The sequence below is a fragment of the Mastigoproctus giganteus genome, chromosome 3 (assembly GCF_048544385.1).
Source record: "Mastigoproctus giganteus isolate SK-2022 chromosome 3, ASM4854438v1, whole genome shotgun sequence".
Taxonomy (NCBI): domain Eukaryota; kingdom Metazoa; phylum Arthropoda; class Arachnida; order Uropygi; family Thelyphonidae; genus Mastigoproctus; species Mastigoproctus giganteus.
In genome coordinates, this window is record NC_143577.1 from 238,679,424 (window position 1) to 238,704,526 (window position 25,103).

Sequence of the window (25,103 nt, forward strand, 5' to 3'; positions counted from 1 at the left end):
GTGTTTTTGTTTCCGGTGCTTTGATTTCCGGAAATTTGATCTAAGACCACTACGTTAGTTGTTACAGTACTCACAGAGAGCCAGTTGTGGGAGACTACAGGTGGCGGCTTACCCTAAACACTAGTACTCACAGAGTTTTTTCAACTACATTGGCTTTCGTGACATTTTATAGCCTTTTTCCAGGTTATTACACTTTAAAGACGCACTATTTTCAGTTTTAGCACTTTGAATTATTTAATTTTTAAACGCACGTTAATGTGTTCGCACAGAAGAAGGACAGCATTAATTTGCCGAAACGTTTCTTCTCTGTATTTAATTCGCTGTCGTTCTGAACATAGATTAAAATAATTCTATTTAATGTACAGATAGTGTCGTTATTTTAAATATTTATAATTAAACATACCGAACGTACCAGCAACGGAGGTCAATAAATAAAATTCTGCAAAATTTAGCCTGTTCTCACAATTCTCATTTCATATCTCTGTCAAGTGAATCCTTAAGGTTTTAGTTGAATTTCCCCGTCCCCCATAAATACAATTCTTTTCCTGCACTAAAGCAGCGGAACAAATTGATCTGCATAACAACTGGATGGTTTTCCTGTTACCCATTTCATTGCATAACTTAGAGAAGATTAATCAACATCCGCAGAAAATATACAAGTTAAATAAACAGCTGCTCTCCAAACGAAACGATTCTAAATTTACCATCCAGCGAAAGCTAATTGTGATCTGACAAAAATCGACTTCGCCATGGTTACTTCTCGAAGATACGCTCCGAAGGACACATGGATTTTGTCATGTGTAAATATCGTTCAATCTGATTGTGGATTATGCAAGCTCGATGCGTGTGTCTTTCGCCTTCCGCTTACACCATGCAACCTTTCCTTATGGCTCTCCAAGGTCGTCCTCAAATAGCTAGCAGTTGTGAATAATGTCGAACCAATCATCGCATACACGATGAAGCTAAGAAACGAATATACAAAAGAAGAACGTTACATATATAATGTACTTCCCCCATCCTTCGTTTCAATGTTGCTGGACAACCTTTTACAGTTATTTCGAATTTAATAAAGACCCCGAGAATTGTAGTTAATCCAGTCTTATACGGCAGTATAGGGGTGTGTTTTTTTTGCCGGAAACTCGTGCTTTATTTGCTATGTACACGAGACAGTGCCCAGAATACTTGTGATTTTCATTCACAACATATCAATGCCTCATTGCCTTAGTTTCCTCGGTGTATACTTTAAACAACGCAACCTCAACAGCTGTTCTGTCGACCGACCGACTCCACTGGAGACAACATTGCTTGCATCAACTATGAAAGCTGATTTCAGTACTTAAGATACTGTACGTTGGTAATGATAAGCGCAGGAGTGTACTTCGGATTAGTATTACAGTTGTGAAAGAGTGAAAAAAAAAAAAAAAAAAAAATATATATATATATATATATATATATATATACTGCCCTACCATTAATATGACACGTTCAACAGAATTGGTCACCTCAACAAATGCTAGACGCCGATTAACATGGTGTAAGGAACGCGAATCCTGGACTGTAGAGCAATGGAAAACAGTCCTATGAACAGACGAGTCGAGGTTCGCACGCTAACAGTCTGATGACCGTTCCTAGGTGTGGCGAATGCCAGGGGAATACTTCCTTCCTGATTGTATCCTCCAAACAATGAAGTTTGGTGAAGGCAGAGTCATGGTATGGGGCTCCTTTCATGGTCTGGCTTGGGCCCATTAGTCGTTATCGACAAAACTATGAATGCTGTGCAATACCAGAACATCCTGGACAATTATGCCCTTCCAACATTATGGCAATACTTCGGGGAAGGCCCATACCTGTATCAACAAGACAACGCGGCATGCCATACTGCTCGGGTCATAAAAGAGTGGTTTGAGGACATGGGTGTGGAAAAGTTGGATTGGCCAGCCCAGAGTACTGATCTGAACCCCATCGAGCATCTTTGGGATGTATTGGATCGTCGGGTACGCGCACGTCAAGATTGCCCAAAGAACAAGGCAGAGTGGAGGAACATATCACCTGACATTTATAAAAAGCTGGTTGAGAGTATGCCGCGAAGACTGAAGGCCGTCATAATTGAGGCAGTGTTAAAAGGTTTAAGCACAAAATATTAAATGACACAATAAAAGCTCTTTTTTTTTTTTTTTTGTCTAAAGGCAAGTGTCCGGATATTAATGGTAGGGCAGTGTATATGAGAGATAGAGAAATATAATATAAACGCAAGGCAAAGTAATTGGTGGAAGAGAGTGACGGTAAAATAAATATTGAAAATAAATATTAAAGGAAGATAAGTTGAGAAAATAATTGTAGTAGGTAAGGAGAAATGGAAAGTAATTTGAGGTTGAAAGAAGAGACTGAATTGAATAGGTATTATGTAGTGTAATTAAAAACTTCAAGGAGAGATCAATTAATTGTGCGAGCGTAGTATGAATCCATTTAAATTATTTAGAAGGCAGTCTATTCGTTAGAGAGTATTTTTATATCGGCAAGATATTATGTTATACAGTTATAATATTGAATTTTAAGTTGGAGAAATACTGTTTTCAGTGATACTGTGTTCCTTGAGAATTGTAAGTACTCTAAAACAGGGGTTCCTAATTGTGGGTCGCGATTTATACCTGGTGTGAACCACTAATTCTTACTCTTTGACCAACGACGAGTGGTGGTCCTCTTGATAGGTGATTTCGTCTTATGAAAAGAGGTCGCTGATAAAAAAAAAAGTTTAAGAACCTATGCTCTAAAAAGAAAACATCATGAAAGCTTGAAAGATGGAAATTAATATTAAAGGGTTGGGAATTTTAAAATGTCTATAAATCCAAGCCAAAACGTTATAACCACCTCTGTCTTCGCGATTTATGCCTGGTGTGAACCATTAATTCTTACTCTTTGACCAACGACGAGTGGTCCTCTTGATAGGTGAAAGCTGTTGTCGTGTTGGGCATTAGGATGGACATATGCGCTTTCTTTCTTTTTCTTTTTCTTCCTTCCTTCCTTTATTTATTTATTTTTTAAATTCAAGCGGCACAAAAATCCTTCAATGGTTTTAATTCCACGCTGACACAGATTCTGTGTCTGATAATGTCTGTATCCCTGTTTTGTGTGGTAAACTTTATATTAAATTAATGTTGGGTAAAGTTAAACTTTCCAAATGCCATTTGAGGCGGAGATTCATGAGCTAACGACATCTGCCGAGGCGATTTGATTAGAAGGCTGTAACTGGCAACCGATATCGTAAGGCCCGAGGGATACTTTAGTAGCCCCTAGTGCGATAGGGCCGGAGATACAGTAGGCACCATAATATAATAGTGGTCTATGTAGTTCTAACCTAAATCGTAGAAGCCATTTCTTTTATGTGAAAATGGTGCCAAAAACGCGTCTATATCACCCTCCGGTCGTATTTTTTGTAGTAAGCGCATCAGCGATTTAGGCCATATTGTGCCGTATATAATATGTCTATAAATTGCTCGTGTTCTGTGGTCGATTTGCTATTTGCTTGGCGAAAAACTCGAATTTGCGGTAGAAAAAACTATGCTACCATCGGATGAGACTGATTAACTCAGCCACGTTGTGAAAAAGGCCCATAAAAATTCCTCGCGTCATCGACGAGATTCGAACTCGGGTCTTTTCCGCCTGCTATGGGGAAGACGGCGATTCTACCAACTGTACTACTACGAGGGAGAGTAATAATGCATTGCTGATTGTTTAATATTGTTTTATATTTAATATCGTGAGTGTAATATCTAGTTCGATGGAGGGTTTACTACCACTCTCCTTTGAGACCACATTATATAAAGAGGATGAATAAACAGCATATTAATGGTATGCATTAATATGCTGTTGGGCTACCCTTTTGCTTTTAAAACAGCTTGTATTGTATGTGGAATAGATCGAAAGAAATTTTGAACTGTCTTAAGAGGAACATTGGACTATTATTCACGGAGGAACGTTTCAAGCTTCTTGAGTGATGATGAAGGTGGAGATAATTTGTTTCTCATTCTCCTCTCCAAATATTCCCACAGTGGCTAATAACGTTTAAGTCTGGTGATTGTACAAACCATGGGAGATGCTTAGTCTCAGTTTCATGCTCCTCAAACCAAGACTGGACACATCTGACTGTGTGTGTATTGGAGCATTATCGTCTTAGAATATGGCATCGTTTGTGGGAAACAATATCTGCACTATGGGATGAACCTGGTCACTCATAATATCAAAGTAATCAGTTGCAGTAATTCGCCCGTTCAGAGTGATGATAGGAACTAAAGGCCAAAATTGTACAGAACTGGTTTCGGAACATGAGTGAATTCAGCCTGCTACGGTGGCTGCCTCAGTCAATAGATGTCAATCTAATTGAAAACTTGTTGGATGAGATGGAACGAGCTCTTTGGAGTAGAGATCCTCTATCTGATTTGCAACAACTGTAGGAAGCAATTGAATTAAAGTAGGCCAATATTCCTATGGTACGCTTTCCATACTCCGTTAAGTCGATTCCAATACGAATCCAGGCTGTTCTGAATGTCTAAAGGATGAAGGCGCCCTATAGTTATTTGGTAGGCGTACTTAATAGAGTATTATTATTATTGTTAACAGCTACAAAACAGCAATCAAACGTGCCTGAGGGTGCAGCTACAAAGCATTATTACACAGCTTCAAAGCAGAAGCTTGGAATATACATTTCCAAAATAAATAGAGAAGTAAATGTACATAAGAAGACTAGTGAATTGAAATGTACAGATAAAATAAAACTAAATAAGTAAGAGTAGGACTCATCCGTCCTATTTAAGTGAACAGGTAGGAGTAAGGCAGAGCACTGGTATTTGTTTAAGTCAGGTAACGGATGAGGTTAGCAATTTCAGTTGCCTCTTGAAGTGTCCGGGGGTGTCAAATATCTCCACATTTGCTTTGTTCATTGACCTTGCAGTCCTGTTGTAGAAGTTGTAGTGTTGTAGAAATTGGTGTCCCCTGTGGGACACCAATTTCAGGCTTGAAAGGATATGAGGTTTTACCTTTAAATGTCACGGACATTTCTCTATCTTCCAAGTAGTTTTTAATCCAGTTTAGTGCCTGTCCTCTGAGACCATAGTGATGCAGTTTGTTGATTAGTCTCTGATGGACTACCTTGTTGAAGGCTTTGCTTAAATCAAGGAAGATGGAGTCGACTTGTTTTCCTTCATCAAGCGCCTGGGATATATTCGAGACAAACGAAATCATATCTGTGCAGGTGGAACGACCTTTGATAAATCCGTGAGTAATCTGACAAATTAAGTTTCATAAAGTTAAATGAAAACTTTATTTAACTATTGACAAACTGGTGTGTAGTTGTTGGGTGAGAATGGGTCTCCTTTTTTGTAAAGAGGGTAACAAAGGCTTTTTCAGTTGAGCTGAATAGATTCCACTCTCAAATACCAATTTTATTAAGTGAAGTAATGGCTTTACAAGTGTGGTTCCACATTTTTTCCATAAGACAGTAGGGATACCGTCCGGGCCTCGTGTGAGGTCCTTTTTAATACTGTGGATTGTGTTCAACAATTCTGCTTGGTTGATTTCAAATGCTGTTAGTGTATCAATGTAGTTGAGAGGAAAATTTTCGTTACCTTCCATCTCGTCATCTGCTGTATCTGTTTTGTAAATTTCTTCAAAGCTGCTAGCAAGGTAGTCTGCCTCAGACAAAGATGACAAATCACTGGAAATATCTAGCGTGTTTACAGCCGCATTTTGATTTTTTGCTTTGAAATAGCTGAATATAGGCTTCATATCTTTTGCCTCGAAGAAGCAAAAGTAGCCACTGAATGTATATACTTATGCATTTATTTACCGTTACTTTTTAATTTAGAACACTATAAAATGAGTGAGTGCGACAAGTGCTGGGCGCACGTGTTTGTTCCTATTTCAAAAGGAATATTTATGTGCACGTTCACTCTCATATTTTCTTAGAGAGATTCATAACAATAAAATTTCTCCTATTTTTGATATACCTTAGTTAATTCTTGTTTCCCCATACTCTCGCAGTCTAGTTCTAACTCCTCCGTAACCAAGTGGTCAGCGCGATGGTGCATAATTATACACGTTTTGAGTGACCGTGGTTCAAGCTCGCGTGACTGCTATATACGATGCTGTTTCTTGTATTCTATCTTTGTGAACCCTGACCGTGTGGTCGTCCCTGATTACAAACAGAATTTGTTTTTTATCGTAACATTCATAAAATCCAATTGATTTTCTTTCTCCAGTTGTACTGACAAAGCTAGTTTTACATGGTGAGGCTCGCCCTTATGGGTAACGCAGTTGGTAGGATTGCCGTCCTCCCCACACTGCGTGGAAAAGACCTGAGTTCGAGTCCCGTCGATAACTGGAGGAATTTTTATGGCCTCTTTTTCACAACGTGACTGAATTAGTCAGTCTCAGGCGAGGGTACCATGGTTTTTTCTCCCGGAAACTCAGGTTTTTCGTCCAGCAAACAGAAAATCGACCTTAAAAATACACCCAATTTACAGACAATATGCACAGAGCAATATGACCTTAGTCGCTGATGCTCCTAAAACCCTACTACAACTACTTTACACGCTGAGGCATCTATTATCGGCGCCTCCGTAGCCAGGTGGGAAGGAGCAGCAGTGCGTAGCACACGCTTCTTGATTAGACCGGGGTTCGAGCCCGTCACCACCAAATACGGAGGATGCGGAAAGGTCAGGGAATGACCACCGCATATCCCGGAGCAATATGGCCTTAGTTGCTAATGCTCCTAAAAACCAAACAACAGTAACAGCATCTATTATCACTACTGGTTTAATCTAAAAATATTCACTCGCGACTACAATACTAAATAATAATTCTAACTACTCACCTTTGATCTTTTCCTTATCAAAAACCCTTTCAAATACACTATAAATCAGTAACTGAGATTATAACTGATCTTTTCTCCCATATGGTATCTTTCCTACGTTCATCAACCAATTTGTACTGTGTACAAGTTGTTTAATCCCGCAAACAGGCAATCCAATCATAAGGTTTTTAATAAATGTGCTATCACCATCACAGATAAACTGATTTACATCGAAATCTGTCTTTCTTTGGTGCCTACACTTCACACAACAGTTGAAAAAAAACTTAAATATTTTGAAGAGTACTGAGATGGAAAACTTGCTTCTTAACTAAATGGTACCCGAACGTTGTATCTCTTACTAGAGCTACTCGACTCAATTTATGGCCATATTCATCTCTTGCACTCCAACTGTTGTATGAACTTTGCACCTTCTGTTAAAGATGGGATTGTTTTTGATATTCCTTGGTTAATTCTTGTTTCTCCTCCACCTCCAGCAGTGATGGGGAGAGAAGCAAAGGAAACAAAGAAAACAGTCGGACAAGATTTCAAAGCAATCTGATTACTGCTTTCTTAAGGAGAATGCGAAGTATTCTCTTGGAATAAAATGAATAAATTTCGAATAAAGTTCTCTCAAAGAGAATATGAAGTTTTCTCTTTGAGACACCAGAGACTAATGCCTCAGAAAATATCCAAAATTCAAAAAAAAAAATACAGTGAAGTATCCTCTTCTGTACTAAATCACCAATTTTCTCTGAACGTCAAATCTGCTCCGAAAGTGGACACCCTACCCACATCAGGCAAGTAAAGTCTAAAAGATCTCTAAAAATCATTGACTTCGTTCAAAAGAAAACAATTAGATTCCTTAATATTCCACTCTATTTCACTAATTCACTCAAGCTGCTACGATAAATGGTCACAGATCTGGAAAAGTAACACCAACTATAAATTTTATCATATAAAGCAAGAACCGAAGCTGTGGCTCTCTGGCTTCCGACGAAACCGACGAGAGGAAGTGGTATTGGCAAGACTCAGAATTGGACACACTCTCCATACTCAGTTGAATCCCAATCTTTAACTCATCTCTATCTGTTATTGGGAGAAAACCCACCTCAGTGCTCATCCAGTCACAGACAACTTACAGTCCATCATTTTCTGGTTGATTATCCCTTACATTCATTCAACCATCCGATCAAACACTTTTCAATCACTTTCCACGTTGAACACCTCACTTTATAGGAAATGAAACAAAAATAGAAGAACTTTTGTTGTATCTAAAATATATTGGCCTGCACAGGAATATATAAATTAACATCTATATCAATATGCTGTCAATAAGTAAACTATGAAAGGACACAATTTGTCCTTAGTAGCCCTTGTGTCATTAAGCCCAATATCAACAACAACAACTAATTCACTCAGGGAATCTCTGGAGAAAAAACATGTACTCTCTTTTTAGTATAGCAATTTTAGCATTGCACTTCATTTCAAGAAAATGACTTGCAGCTTGCGTCAAAAGCAGAACAGATTCTCAAAACCTATTTGGCAAGAAAAAAACTATTTGTCGTTGCATTTTGCGCCAAAACAACTTAAGACTATTTACCGGATGAAAAACCAAGGTTTTCGGGAAGAAAATAACAGCGCAATCCTCATCCGAAACCGACTAACTCACTCACCGTGAGAACGAACCAAAGTATTTTGGTTCGTTCTCAGAAAGCTCTGAAATAGTCTTTATCAGGAATCATCGACAATTAGTATATACAGTTCCCAAGGAAGTAGTGTCACCATTCAGTTCCACATCATTATTGACATCAAGCGGTATTTATGCATGGTTAGGAAAGTTGTGGCTGAGTGCTCACCATTCACGTATAATTCCGCACGTTGCGCTGGGTCGTCCGATGCCTATGGACTTCCCATCAGGTTTGCTGTTAAGAAGGCAAGTTCGATTTCCACCTGATAGGCATTCATCATCCTTTTCTGATGCAGAAAAAGTTCGCTTATTTGTATCATTTAGCCTAATCCACACAAGGCTACAAAATATGCTGTCAATTATTAATAAGAACCAGTGGGGTAGTGATTTACTCAGCCTAGAGCACGGCCAGAAAACAGTCAATAACGATGGACTTGTAGATCAAAACATATTTTGGTCGATCACGATGATGTAAAAATAAGATCTCGCGTGTAGCACAGTAGACAAAACCACCGTCCTGCGCGGAAAAGACTTGAGTTCGAATGACGAGAGGTATTTTTATGTGCCTTTTTTTCACTAACTGAGTTAGTCGGTCTCTGGAGAGGGTAGCAAGGTTTTTTTCTGGAAACTCGAGTTTTTCATCCAGTAAACAGGCAAATCGGCATAGAACACACGCAGTTAACAGACATAATATATCCGAAGTGTGGTAATAAAGTTCCCTGAGTGGTGCAATAAAAAGAACACAAAGTGTACACAATGCACTTATCATACCGTTCTAAAAGTTTATGAAAAAGAGTCAGCAAAGGCGTCCAGAGAGAAGATGCATAGTTCGGCGGTTACGTTTTTCTTTATGTACTAAATATCCTGAAATCTCTTTCCTTTTGAGGGCAGTTTTCACCTTGTGAAAGAGGAAGTCCGCTGGTACTAGATCGGAAGAGTAGGTGGTTGATCCATGTTTCATCAGAAATGTCTTCACAACAAGTGCAGAATTGGCGGGGGTATTGTCGTGACACAAGAACCAGCTGATTTTATCTCGAAATTGCGGCCACCCGAAAAATACGCTATAATAATCGTTGAAGCACCTGAACGCAGAACGAAGCAATCTCTCCCCTTCAGGTACAAATTCCTTGTGAATCACATCCTGTTTATTGAAAAATATGATCATCATTGTCTGGACTTCTGTAATCCTGATCTTGTTTCCTTAAACGAAACTTTTTGGGTGTTGGTGATGATTTAGAAGTCCACTGCATGCTCTAATGCTTTGTCTTTTGGTCATACTGAAACACCCACCACTTATCTCCAGTGATAATACAGTCGAGGAAGTTATGTTTATCTTGACACGATGACACCCTCACTGCTTCTGCTCATCTGTGTGGCTGTGTGGCACAAATTTTGCACAAAACTTCCTTTTTCCTTAATCTTCATGCAGAATTTGACGGATCGTTTCCTTATTCATATCCAACTTATCAGCCATTATTCTGAGGATAGAACGACAATCTCTTGCCACAATTTCGTGAACTTTTGCAACTCTTTCCTCATTTCCAGAGGTTGACGGATACCTACTTCTTGGGTTATCACGAACATCCTCACGTCCATATCTGAACTGCTTATATCACCTTCTTAAACGATGTAACATTTCATCATCATAAACAGTTTAAGGCAGAGGTACACCGGTAAAAAAAAAAAAAAAAATGTGATAAGCCGATCTCGAGACCGTGTTTCGGATTAATAGCATACATATTAAGTTAAATTTATAAAGAAAAAAAAAAAAAAAAAAGAGAGAGAGAGAGAGAGAGATAAAAACAAGAAGATAGTTCCGAAGCAGCAAGCCGAGACCAATGTAATGGTTAAAACCGGAAGTAGCAAGATTTTTCTATCGGAAACTCTGGAAAACCAGATAAACTTCATTTATCTGGTTTTCCAAATCAGATAAATGGAATTTAAGATATATTTAGAATTCATATATTTTAAAGCCAGCTTTATCACTGGTGCACCAAATATTTTAAGGCAGAGGTTCCCAGAATTTTATATCGCATCCCCTTAAACTATTTCATAAATGTCACACCCCTTCCCAAAAAAAGAACAAATAAACAGATTTGACATAAAATTTACCTGTAAGTATATGCAGTTTTATGAATTAATATATACTTCAATGCATTTAACTTCGAAGATTCAAATAAAATTGACGAAATGAATGGAATAAAACGATGTAATGATGGGAAAAAAATAAATAAAACAGCACGCCCCTTCCCCCAAAACAACCAAGTATGCCCCACGGCGACATGTTCCACGTTTGGGCACCTCTATTTTAGGGTATTATCATCATCTTACGATATCCTCCAAATTGGGCCACCTCTCCAGAGAAGAATGATCAATTCTGGAAGTCACATGACAGATAGATTAACAGGCAGCCAGTTAAAAGTGGGATATAAAAAGCATACACACTCAGTTACAAGTAAATAGAACGGAACAAGATGAGAAAAGAACCTAGATCGCATTCATCCAAAACCAGGTAGACACCATTAATGACCTCCGAAAGCATGTCAACTGCTGAAACAGCCAGTGCAAGGAAATCTCAAGGGACTGTGTAGTCTGGAGATCCTACTACTTCTTGTCCTTAATGAATTCACTCTAAAGACAGTTGACAGAATTGGTTGATATATGTAGGATCAACAACTATGAACGAAACATTTCACTGAATGAGTTGCCATGGTTTCGCAGCTGATTGTAAGCCAAGGCTCTCTCAGCAATAGACGCCACCCCTATTAAGCTTCTGAGCTTGGAAGCATTGGACAATGCAGCAGTGGCAGAACGTGATGTAGAACGATGAATCATACTACATACACAGTCCAGACATCAACGGACTGTGTATGTAGTATGATTTGATGGTGGCAGTATGACGGTATAGGCTTGTTTTAGTTTGGACTTGGTTCACTGGCTGTCAGCAATGAAATCATGAATGTTTATGTTTATTGTTATATTTGGAACCGTGTTTGTACCAGCATGACGCATAACAATCAGTACAATAGCGGTCTAAGGTAAGGGGAGTAATGTGGTGAACCTGCCATTTCCGTCCCAGAGTCAGATCCAAAAATGGGATCTGGACAATCCCAAATAAATGTTTGGGAATGATAACTGATAGCCAGAAAAAGATCTAATTCAAATAGAATTAGTCTGCGGGAATTAGGCAACATTAAATAAAATAAATTTTCACTTAGGATCAGATGAGTTTCAATGGTAGAGAACAGAAGAGCATTAACTGGACACTCACGTGGGCTCGAAGTATTATAAATTCAAACCTTTTTACTACTGCACTCACCCCCATTGACCATTCGGCTACGTTTCCACATGCCAGAAACTTCTAAAAGCGTTCTCTGAAGGATTACCGATGTCCAAGGGGGTAAGGTAATATTTGATGTTAAAATTGATTTTCTCTGGAGGTTGCGAGTTCAATCCATCCATAGGGAACATAATGCGAGTATAAATTTACAACCGCGTTTGAATTGACCGTAGTTCAAGCCTACATGATAGCTAAATGCGGCTTATTTTTTTATTGTATTCTCTCTCTATCATGTGAACTTCTCTGATTCTGTGGTCGTCCTGGAACACTGAAAATTTGTTCCTTATACCTTATAAGCTCCATTCATCTAATTGAACTGAAGACAAGGATTCGTCTAAGAATAGTCAAGATAAGATCACAAGAAATAAAGAAAGAATGCATTTTAAATAAAATTTATAAAGTTGCGTGTTTGTTTTTAATTAATAAAGCATTCAAATTCGCTCACATACAATTATATTAATAATCATAAAATAAACCAAAAAAAAATTTCCCATCAACGATGATACAAACTTTAGCGACAAGACAGAAGACCTATTTGTCAACAACAGCGCATGCTCCGAAAGAACTACTTGAAACAACAAACCAGCTTTGTATACTTGGCGACTTCGAAAAAGACAAAAACTAGAAAGCTCGACTCTTTCAAATTCAAACCTCGATAAATTAAAAAAAAATAAAGAAAAAAGAAAGTTCTGTTTTTATTTGTCAACGATCGCGACGCATGCTCGGTAAAGCTCGCATTAAGCGCCTAAGAACGCTGACACACGTAGATTCGTTTACTTACGGAGCACGCAAGACGAACGATCCTGTTTCCTCTATTAGTCATCATCTGTAACGAGCGTATACTTCGTGTCGTTGACGAATGGCTTGGGGTTCACCGCTATCTGACCTGCGTCCAGTTACAGGTCGCCGGTGGCTTCATCCTGAAGTGAGGTTGCACGTGGTCACGTCATCTCCGCTACCCTTTCGCCTCTTAGCACACTCACCTTGGTCTAATGTCTCAGGTGCGGCTCACGCGGAAGAGGAGCCATTGGTGTCCATAGCAACGGGAATAAACGGAACCGTTTCTCTGAATGATAGAATAAATAAGTAGTGACAGTTGCTGGCGTCCCTTTCAACTAACCCCGAGGCTAATCGATAAGGTGTGCACTTAGAGACGCACAAAGCCGATGGGTATTAGGCCTAGTGGAATAACACCCATTATGTGGGTCGGCTTCCGGATATGGGATCGGGCACCGGTGGAAAAATCTTCATTTGTAGTACAAAAGACGCAAAGGGACCGAAGATCGCACATTACAAAAAGCTTTAGGGCACTTCGTACCTTATCGGCAACTCGGCATTTTTGTCACATTGAAAAGGGTGGGCGTCGAGAAGTTAAAAAACTAACTGTACACTTCATCGAGACACTGAGAGCTATAATTTTCACATTGCAGCTGGCGGCCACGCCTCCTGCACACGTGCCGGCGAGCCGCACTCGTTTCCATTGGATAAGTGTTTAGTGGAGTGGCAGACGACAACTACCCATTTTGTTGGTTGACGTGTGTTTGCCTGCTGAGCTGTTTGCGTTCATCTTACCAATAGGAAGATGTGTCCAATACCTTATTATTACTGTCACCGCTAGTTGGTGCTATTGGATTTCGGCGTTTGCTTCTATTTGCATTCGTGTCGCCTATTTGGATGTCGGCCTTCTCCTTTAAATCTTCCATGTTGCCATTTTTTCGCTCGCTCGCCTTCTTCCGTGCTCTTTTGTAATCACTTTCTGCTCTCATTCATTTTTAAAATACTTCGAACAATGTCTCGCGTTTTTCGGGGTCGCATTCGCAGCTGTCGCCAAGAACTGTTCGATGAGGAAGTTTACAATGCGGAATAAGTGACAAAAATCTGTTTCTTCCTCCGAGAACCAATACGGCAACTGTAGGGGATGTCACGAACTTGGCCAGCAGAAACTTTCTAGGCGACTACTGCAGAAAGGGTCAGAGCCGTTTATCTCGTATGTATTCAGTGCCTTCGTATGTTTTCAGAGTTCAGTTACTTAGAATTTGCAACCAGGAAACTAAGGCCACGATGTGTTAACGGTTTTTTCTTCGACACGAGTTTGAACCCTTTTATACGCAAAGCCAAAGCGTGTAAGCGATGATAATGATTATTATTATTTTAACAGCCCCGGACGTAATTCACATCCGTGTGGGTGTCCATTGTGCCTGTACAAGTGTGTGTTCACGAGCACATCTGCATGTTGTGCCTTGGTGGGTAGCACAGTTGGTATGACCACCGTCCTCCCCACAGCGGGTGGAAAAGACCTGAGTTAAACGGGAGGAATTTTTATGGGTCTTTTTAGCATGGCTTTTTTTCACGGAAATTCGGGTTTTTCAACCAGCAAAATTGAAAATCGACCTCAGAACACATGCAATTTGCAGACAATATACACCGAGCAACATGCCTTTAGTTGCTGATGTTCCTAAAACCCAATCACCACCACCAACAACAATCTGCACGTTGTGCAGGCTGAAAAATCCTACTCCCTCCACAGATCGACTAACTATAGTCTCGAAGAGGACTTCAAAAATTCTTCCAGTCATAGACAGGACTCAAACCTAAACCTCACTAAATGAGTGATAGGTGGAGAACCCACGGAGGACATAAGCGACAATATCTCACACTTTCTCAGTAATTAAAAGATCACTAAAAGGTCAGATGGTATTTAAGGCAGGAATGTTTAACAGAGGCCATGCGAACAGCATGGCCTGATGTTATGTGTCCTCCAGGGGTTACGTTCACATACGCGGCACTGAAGGAAAAAGCGGCAGTGTTTATTGCCCCAACCAAACTAAGACCCTTCACACCTCTTCAGTTTTATTGGTTGCTTGGGGAATTAAAGAATGCCACATCCGCTTTCGGGTCCAATGTCAGAAATGAGAGTTTCACACTGAGTTCTAAAATTATCCGTTTCTGGCAATATTCACGTTTTTTGCATCGCATTCTTGGAATGTTTTATGTATCTTACTCAGAACACTGAGTGGACAGAATTTATGGGATACCTACATAGTAACGAGTAGGCCCACCTTTCGCCAGGATAAGGGCAGTCACGCATTTTATTTATTTATTTTTTTTTTAGGAGCATTAGCAACTAAGACCATATTGCTCCGGGATATGCGGTGGTCATTCCCTGACCTTTCCGCATCCTCCGTATTTGGTGGTGACGGGCTCGAACCCGGGTCTAATCAAGAAGCGTGTTCTACGCACTGCTGCTCCTTCCCACCTGGCTACGGAGGCGCCTCGGGCAGTCACATGGCGAGCCTTTGCGTCCATTAATTCATGAAAGCGTTCCACAGGTATTTCCATCCATAATTCCATCGCATTCCTAGGTGGAGGCTGCAAAGCTCGAACCGACCTTTCCACGGCATCCCAAAGACGTTCATGTCCGGTGAACGGGGCCATTCCATGGTTGTAAGATCTGCGGAATGCTCTTCGAACCATGTTCTAGTTATCACGGCTCTGTGGGGATGCACACTGTCCTGCTGGAAGAGTCCATTGCCCTGTGAGTGCACGATGACCATGAAGGGATGCAGATGGTCTGCAAGGATGGACACGTAACCTGGACAGTTCAGAGATGCGTCTAGACGTACCAGAGGTCCCAATGTGTGCCAGTTGAACACGGCCCAGGCCATTACCGATCGTCCACCTACCTGAACAGCTCCTTGTTGACATAGCGGGTGCATAGCTTTGTGCGGTTTCCGCCAGATACGCACCCTCCCGTCCGCTCGAAATAACTGGAAACGAGACTGATCGGACCAGAAGACCCGTCTCCAATCAGCCAAGGTCCAATGCCAATGTTCTTTCGCTCAGTTCAGGCGTAGAGTCCTGTGTCATGGTGTTAGCAATGGGACTTTGGTGGGTCGGTGGCTCCCATAACCTATTGAGGCTAATGATTGCCTGATGATCTTGGTGGAGACGTTTCTGGAGCCTTCCTCGTTGAAGTCGGAGGTGATTTGTACCACTGTCGCTCTCCGGTTGGCTGAAACAATGCGACACAGACGTCGACAGCCAAGTTCATACACCACCTTTCTCCGCCCCCAGCGCTGTCCACGAGATGTTATTCCGGAAATAGCGTTTTCCCGATCCACTCGTGATACTGTCGAACGGGGATTGTGCAATTTCTCTACCACCTCTGCGAAAGAGAGAGACCCATACGTCGGGCACCCACTATCTGAACCTGCCAAGGTTCAGATAATGGGTGCCCGTATACCTGCCAAGCGGTGAGTTCGTCCACTAGCGAGAGGGGTGACAGCGTCGCATTTCCAGGGACTAGGTATCCCATGAATTCTGTCCTTTCAGTGTATATAACCATCCAAAAAGAATGTTATTAGTGCCATGTAATTAATCGTTGAGTTTTAATTATTAAATGTAAAAATATTAAACTGTAAATTGTAGCCTAGTGGTCAAGCGCGAAAGTGCAGTAGCACACGCGTTTGAGTGGACTGTGGTTCAAACCTGCGTGCCTGCTAAATGCAATTAACGATTTGTATTCATTACAAACATGATTAATCGTAAACTCTTCTGACATAGTCGTCATGCCGGAGTATAAACAGAACTTTTTTTAAATATAAAAGTTGATAACAAAAATAAAATTCTATTACGAAAAATGCATAATTAGTGGTAAAGTACTGTTCTTGCGTCCTCCATGACTATAATGGTTCTGCCACTTGTCTGGACAGGCCCGGGTTCGTGTCCTGCCACAGACTGAAGGAATTTCCATATTTCGGGGTTGTTAACCCCATCAACACGCCAATCGGCCTGTGAACACAAACTTGTATAGACATATTTCATATTGGATCAATATGGGTTAAGAAGCTGATACGCCTAAAACTCAATACCTCTTGGGGCTCGAGATCTTCAGCATTTTATCTGTTTCGGCCCCTAGCAAAAAAAAAAAGGATTCCCCCTAAGTTAAGACAAATGAGTGACACAGTATCTTGTTGTGCGGCAAGAATCTTAAAGGCAAACACAAGATTATAAAAAGAACACATATAACTTAAATCTATAACAATATCCACCCTTACGGGGGTTCGCAAGTATACTCATTCACTCCTGAGGGTTTCATTCGTCCCTGGTTTTTACTATAACGATCTTCTGGAGGTCGGCTACTTTTTATACCTCCTTTCTTTCTACCACCAAAATGAAGAAACTTATTTTGAAGAGTCTCTTATTAAGCCTACTTTTTTTTAAATTTCTTTTGTGATAACTATAGCGACCTCTGGTTTAAAATAATGCAACTAAAGAGAAAGTACTTACAGATGTATCGCCATCATCTGAATCCACACTACCATTTGTTGTGACACTATTCGTTCTCGATGTTTGGTTGGTGGACAAGTTGATGGCTCCGTCTGCACAGTCATGGTCCATCATCTCATGGTCCTAGCAAAGGAAGAAAAAGAGATGAAACATCTATAAAACTCATGAGCATAAATTAATTACAGACCGCATAAGTGTTAAAAAAACGTCTCGAATTAACTGTTTGGTTATGTAATGGAAGAGATGACTGAGAATGAATTCGTGTAGTACAGGACAACAGACAGTTTCGACTTCCTGATAATTCTTCAAGACAATGTTTGTGCAATAGGGGAAATATTACACTTTAGATGTGCTAATAAGAAAAGCAAATCATTCTACCTCTGAAAAATCACATTCGAATGTCCAGCGATGTTTTTCTATCCATAAAAACACCACCATCCAGATATCGAAACAATGATGCTATAAATCCACTTCTCAAATAATGAAATCATCCTTTAATAACGTCAATTGTTTCCTGCATTTCCTTCATCTATTTGTAGTCTCTTGAATTACAACTGCCATGATAGTACAACACGGAATTTCCAGTCAGTTTAACAGTTTTGGAAAACTAATCACATTACAGATTTGCCTAGATTTGTTTTCTTCGTATTTGAATGTATTCACACGAGCTATGTGTATTCCAGTTCAAAGAATCCATAGTGATATTAATTTTTAAAGTTTATATTGCCCCTGCTAATTCTTCCCATTTAATATTACCACAGACAGAACGCTCATTTTGGATAAATTATATCTAGCTCGCTAGATGGCAGCACCTTGTCGCTTAACCAGTTTCAGACTTGGGGACCGTCGATTGGATACCTCTCGGGATTATAACAATCCTCAGAAATTTTATTTTTTCCTCCCACACTTACGATGGCATGCAAATGGCCCATACAGGGGCTCTTGGCATATCTAGAGATGGCCCATACAGGGGCTCTTGGCATATCTAGAGATGTCCTGACTTCTAGTGCGCATGCATTCAGAGCGTGGTTCGCACCAGGAGTGCAGTCGTCCACCGAACATTTTTTAGTGTGAGGATTAAAATAGTGACTTTTAATGGTTTCTCGTAAGAGTAATAATTTTTAATTATACTGCCATATCTATCCAAGATGTCTCATTGAAGCTGGATTATTGGACACGACTATAGTGGTTTTTCCACTTGCCACCCGTTTGGAGAGGTCTGGGTTCAATTCCTGTCTATAACTGGAAGAATTTCTAAAGTTTACTTTAAGGCTGCAGTTATCTGATCTCAGAGGAAGGAAGTAAAGTTTCACCCAGTGAGTTATTCAAGATTTTTCAGCACGCACAACATGCAAATCAACTTGCGAACACACACTTATACAAACATAGAGCCCAATATGGCCTAAGTGGCTGATTCGACTACAATCCAACAACAATTACATTTTGATTAGGTATGTAGGTATCTCTTATGATGCTACTACGTTCCTGTTTGATTTCGAGAATGATTTTTTTAGATTCCTTGGTTGCTCAGGTACTCTTTTCCTGATAATCCCACAGATTGTCGATGGACCCATAAATGAGAATACCAACAGCAGCCTTCGGAGGGGAGAGACTCATTCGGGATCTACTGATTTTTGCAATTTCTTGAATACTTTGCTGGTGGAAATGGGTTTCACCCTCCATTGTTGAAGAATATGGTGACTGTCTGCAATGGTGTCTTCAATTCCCGTAAACGTGGCGAATTAGTCACCTATGGTCTCTTTCATTGTATCTTCTTCCAAAAGAAGTTATTGTTCTGAGCTTATTCCCCAATTACCACAAGCAGCTCTGTGTTGATAAATTGGTGAACGCCAATACTCCCACGATAACGATGCTCCCATGTTACGGGCTACTTTGTTTGCATACTCAAGAGGCAGTGGATATCGGAACGCTAGGTTCTATAATACAGTGTTTCTCAATGTGTGTGGGTCGCGACCCCTACCCGATGGGGTCGCGAATCTTTTGATAAAGTACAAGCATGGCATTAAAAATTATATAACACGTTTCTCAACGTGTATGTTACTTAATTTACAGACAAAATAAGTTTTGTCTGTAAATGATATTTATAATTTGCATATATGGAAAATTGGGTGATTAATTAAAATGTATATTAATAAATAAATACTTTTTTATTATATTTATACTTTGAATATGAACAATTTAGGAAGCCAAAACGGTAAATTCTTCTGTCTGAGATTTTTTTGTCCAAACGGGATCCGGTGACTAACTGTCTCAGTCCGATGGTATTCTTGATCTGTTAAAATACGAGGGGTGATCATTTAATTCGCGGACTGGTGCAAGATTTTATGTTCACCGCGCGAACTTTCCAAAACTGCCGCTAGAGGCGCTCTCCCTGATCGCTACTGAAGCGAACTCTGTGTGCGCATGCCAGTACTTGTCGAGCTAGCGTTGCGTGAACACAGTTTTTTTAGCCGCGTGTCACTGACGATCATTTTGAAGCAAGTATCGTGTCGGACATACAGATTGAACAGCGATATGTGATTCGTTATTGTGTTAGAAGAGGCTTAAATGCATCAGAAACAGTTAAAGAGACGAATGAAGCGTATGGTAATGAGTGTCTTGGTAGGATGGTCATATTCCGGTGTGAAGTGGTTTCTCCATCAAGACAATGCAGACCCCATATGGCTAATATTGTGCAGGCAGTGACCACTGTCATAGGTGCCAAGGTTCTGCCACATCCTCCTTATTAATCGGACTTAGCCCCGTGTGATTTCTTCCTCTTTCCACGTCTGAAGAAAGCACTGACAAACAAATTTCGCGTCTGACACAACGATGTTCGCAGAACCACAACGGAAGCACTTCACAGTCTTTCTAAAAATGGCTTGCAAGAAGCATTTAATTCGCGAGTACGACGGTGGTGAAAGTGTGTAAAGTTCAAGGGAGAATTTTTCGAGAAGGAGAAATCCACAGAAGATTCAGATGATGAAAATTAAAATAAGATCTTGCACCAGTCAGTGAATTAAATTATCATCCCTCGTATTTATATTTTATAATATTCAGCTTATAAAGTTCCCCACTATTCCTAAAATTTTTCAAGTCAGCAAAGTGTGATAAACAAAAATCAGTAATACGGCTACTCTGGTGAAAACAATAAAAAAAAATAAAAAAACAGCAAAAAAATTAAAGAAAGTTGAAGCGGTGATCGCCAAAGAAATGAAAGAAGCAAAAAGAGATGAACGAAGAAAGGAAAAAAAAGCCGTACAAGCCCACTTGAGAGCATTAACAATGCTAAAAGAAAGCCGTGCAAGAAGAGAAAAGTTCGATTGGTGAAGACGTCATCTTTCATGATGATTCAGTAGATCTGCCTTGGATTTTTATTTCAGTTGGAGTCTCTAGAATAACGCCCAGGCAATTAAGGCTATCAGGCCTCAGAATATCATGTCTGTAAAAACTACATGTGCTCTATGGTCGGCTGTTTGGTTTGAAGGTATTAAAAAAAAACCTGAGTTCAGGAATTAAAACAATACACGATTTGGGGAACATTCGTCCTCAAGTTCTCCATCAGTTGTGCTTCACGGTGGATGGGAGCATTATTATTTATTAAAATGGATGAAGATGTACAGTTCCGTGTATGCATTTCCCATTTAATGTCTACAGAGCCCATCAGAAGCATAACTTTCCCTAACTGACGTTTTACTATGTTTATGGGTTGGTTTTGGCCCTTTTTTCTAAATGAGGATACATTGAGAATAAGAATGTGAATTGAATCAGGACTCATCCTTGAACAACCCGTTAGGCGACATCTGTGATACTGATACTGCACACAGGTTAGGAAACCTAATCTTAAGAAGTATGCGGATCTCTTGGAATGGGCGCAGACAAGGGCAACAAGATTAGTCAGGCAACAAAAGGATACTTTTACCAAGAAGGACGTCAGTTCTGCAAATTACAGCACTAAGGCAACTGCGAGGAGACTTCAGTAAACTAAATGCAATGCTGATGGCATCCTTACTCTTTCTCCGAACACACATATAATGGGATATAAATTTAAATTGCAAAACAGACGCGCGAAAATTTGCTTTCAGCCAGAGAGTATTTGGTTTTAGGAACAAACTTCCATCTAGTGTTGTGGAAGTGGGTAGTTTGGACAAATTTAAGGGAGAATTTGTTAATTATGCTGTTTAAGCTTGATTCATTGCACCTTTTTGCCATTACTAATAAGAATACTGTTCGCAATGGATTGCACTTGGGTAAAACCTGACATGCTCACGACATGTCAGTTCACGACACCGATACGGGTTTTCTCTGCGAAGGAGAAAGATACAAAACATAGGTCTCTCTCTCTCTCTCTCTCTCTCTCTCTCTCTCTTGTTGTCTCTACGGGTTACAGTTCGACGGGTAGGGGGAGATACTCCATTTTGAACAGTGCTGAAAGTAAGATGGTTAAGTCCTGTACAGAATACCGGTAAAAATATGTCGGGTTATGTTTCCAATAAAATGTTCATCTTGATACAACTTTTTAAAGAATATTTTTAAAATATATTTATTGTTTTATCGTTATTATTATGGAATTCTAGGTTGCATATCGGTAAGAGTAAAATTCTACTTTCAGCACTGTTCTTGAGGCGGATTTGTTTCTTTTTTTTTTTTTTTTTGTGTATGTGTGTTTAAACAACTAAGGCTGTTGTTATTTTAGGGTTTTAGGTTCACCAGAAACTTAGGCCATATTGCGCCGTATATAATATGTCTGTAAATCGTGTGTGTTCTGTGGTCGATTTGCTGTTTTCTTGAGAAAAAAAAACAATGTCACCCTCGCCCGAGACCGACTAACTCAGCCACGTTGTGCAAAAAGACCCACAAAAATTCCTCGGGTCATTGACGGGATTCGAACTCAGGTCTTTTCCCCCATGTTGTGGGGAGGACGGTGATTATACCAACTATGCTAACCATGGGAACGTAATTAAGGCTATCAAGCGTCAGTGTGTTGTGTCTGTAAATGTTATCAGTTTGCCTGTTTGTTGGATAAAAAAGCGAGTCTCCGAATGGGGCTGATTATGCAACCCTCACCCCAGACCAAAAAACTCGGCAAAGGTATCAACAAAACCTCCTGTCTTAACGGAATTCGAACCGTCACGACTTACGTCACCGGGGGTTGCAGTATTTTGGTTGAAAGTTTTAACATTGCAGGTGAGGCCCTTCAGTGGGACCACAGTGACTGACACTTTCGGAGATACCTGCTCCGTACCGTATCCACCAGAAGTGGTGGAGGAAATGTAGTTCTTTCAAGATTTAAGGCATTCACTGGCACTAGGCAATTCTCACTCTATCCTCGTAGTTTTCTTAGCCTTTTCAAAGTTCTGTATTTCCAACGGAAATGGCACTGAGTGCCAATCAGACCGGGTTGCCTGTCCGAATCCATGGCATTGTTGGAACATAACAATACGTTGGTTTCATTAATTTGGAATCTTAGCTGACCTAACTCACTATTTCTTCCGAAGCAATTGATTTTCTGTGATTACGATCAAGAATTCGAAGAATGCTTGTCATAATTTTGCAGTAGTCCTTAGCCCATGTAAGGTGTTCATTTGTGCTCACTTGGTGCATCCTCTGTTCAGATCGATGTTGTTCAAGAATAACATCAATCTAGTCTAGCATAGTGGAGTACATGACCGCACTTCCTCTCCTCTGCTTGTTGTTATGATTATTCTCTTCAAGACATATTCTGGGTTCATTTGTCTTTAACAAATTTTCCATGTGATTGCTGGCTTCAAAGACTCTCATGTGAAATGGTGGTTTGCATTCTGCCAAGAAGTCTGCGATTACGTGCAATAATTATTTTTTGAAACCTGAGTTGCATAAGTCACAAATACATTTTTACTGTTTTGTTTGGATGACATTTTTCACCCTTGGGGAGAGGGGATCGTATCCACTATGCACGTCATTGATTTACATTCTCTACACTTAATCTGTTTCATTCCCTCACATACAACGAAGAATAATAAATTATTCTTCGTTGACATCTTGGTTGCTAATAGTTAAGATTTTTGTCTTTGATAAAGGAGATTACTCAGTAGCCTAGATTTTAATAAAGTTTTATCCATTATATTTATTTTTGTGTTAATGGATAAGATGTGACCCTCTTGTCAGGTGATCGCCTTTGGTCATTTTCACTTTGACCTTGATCTCTCTGCCTTCTATGTTCTATGGCCGCTAAATTTAAAAGTACAGTATAATATGAACACTTATAAAAATTTACCTTAAACTGCATGGTCATCCAAACGTTCACCATATGCACCCTTTCATATGGCGTACGTGACATGACAGTTTTATCTAAACTGTCATATCACGTACCACTCGAGAATTAGCTTATCAACCCTTGTATATTATGTCTATAAATTGCGTGGGTCCTCTAGTCATTTCGCTTGTTTTGCTGGACAACAAAACTCAAGTTTCCGAGGTGGAGGGAACCTTGCTATCAATCCCAGAGACAGATTAACTCAGTCACGAAATGAAAAAAAAAAAAAAAAAAAAAACCGTAAAAGTTCTTCGTGTCATTGACAGGGTTCGAATCCAGGCCTTTTCCACCCGGTGTGCGAAAGACGGTGATTATAACCACTGTGCTACCGCAAAGTAAAGTAAAGTGTTATATTAAGGCTACCCGAGAACAAACTCATCCGACAGGTGAAATATATCCATAAATTGGTGTCCTCTGGTCGATTTTCCTGTTTTGTAGGACGTAAAACTCGATTTCGCGGGAGGGAGGGAACATTGCTATCCACGCCAGAGACTGATGAATTCAGTCAGTGAGTGAAAAAAACCCATAAAAGTTCCTCGCGTCATCGACAGAATTTGAGCCTGGGCCTTTTCCAGCAGGTGTGGGGAGGAACGGTGATTATACCAGTTGTGTTACCCGAGCGGACGGAATCAGTAGAGAGGCGATGAGAGGTGCTTTAAAAGTATTTTAAATGATCATATTAATTTAGGAGCTCATTTCTTAGGGGTAAAATGTGGTTTCGCATGTGGTTTCTTACGACTTAGGCAACGAACATTATTTTCACGTCATTCATGCAGATACTGAAAAGGAGAGGGGAGGGCGTTAACAGATATCCTTTTTGAGATGTCGGAGGAAGGGACCTTTCACTATCTGTACTCTGCCTTCTCAACAACAACAAAGGTCTTGATTAGCTGAGGGCTGACAGTGTTACAGGATTTTTAACTTACTATTAATCATCCAGGTTAACAGGAAGCTGTGGTTGACAGAATCAAACTCCTTTAACAGATCTGTATACTTATTATACAAAGTGGGATTTGTCCAATGCCGCTGCAACCTCGCTACAAAGCCAAATAATTTAGAACGGTTGATCTTTGTGCTAGTTAATCCATGTTGTTTGGCCAAGAGAAGTTCGAAACAGGAAAAGCTTGAAGTAGACAATTTTAGTTAATTAGAGATTTTTAATTTCGTCGTCCTTCTTCTGTACTGAGGTCATTTTGCCAATTTTTAAGCAGTCTAGGAAGAGACCCAATTGAAATGATCATTGAAAATAATATGTAGAAGATTGGTAAGTTATTCTTTTTGATTCTGAAACTATAATAAGCAGAATACCGTCTAACGCAGATGAAGTGCTGGAGGCAGTAATAGAAGCAGAAGAATTGAAATGGGTAAAAAATACTAAACTTACTTTTCTTATCAGAAAATAGATGAGACCTCACTAACATGGGAACCAAGGATCCTTGGCTTCCCAAATTAATACTAACTATATACGTATAAGTCGTTTAAACGATAGGTCTGACTAAATGTTTTGTTTCAACATTTTCTTTTCTTCTGGTAAAGCATGATGTTAATGTAACCCGGTACACAAAAGGCATTATAATCTACATTACTTAGTACTGTGTATGGGTTCAAGGCTGAGAAGGTGGTAGATAGTTGTTGACATTAGACC

General features: G+C 39.9%; 1 protein-coding gene across 1 annotated transcript in view; it reads right to left on the minus strand.

The window, feature by feature from the left end:
- Positions 1-25,103, minus strand: part of LOC150088921 (forkhead box protein P1-like) — a 405,171-nt gene that overhangs the window by 136,784 nt on the left and 243,284 nt on the right. The window contains exon 4 of the mRNA XM_090370955.1: positions 17,164-17,286. Within this exon, the coding sequence (XP_090227081.1) occupies positions 17,164-17,277 (114 nt within the window). The 5' untranslated portion in view covers positions 17,278-17,286. The remainder of the gene's footprint in view (positions 1-17,163; positions 17,287-25,103) is intronic.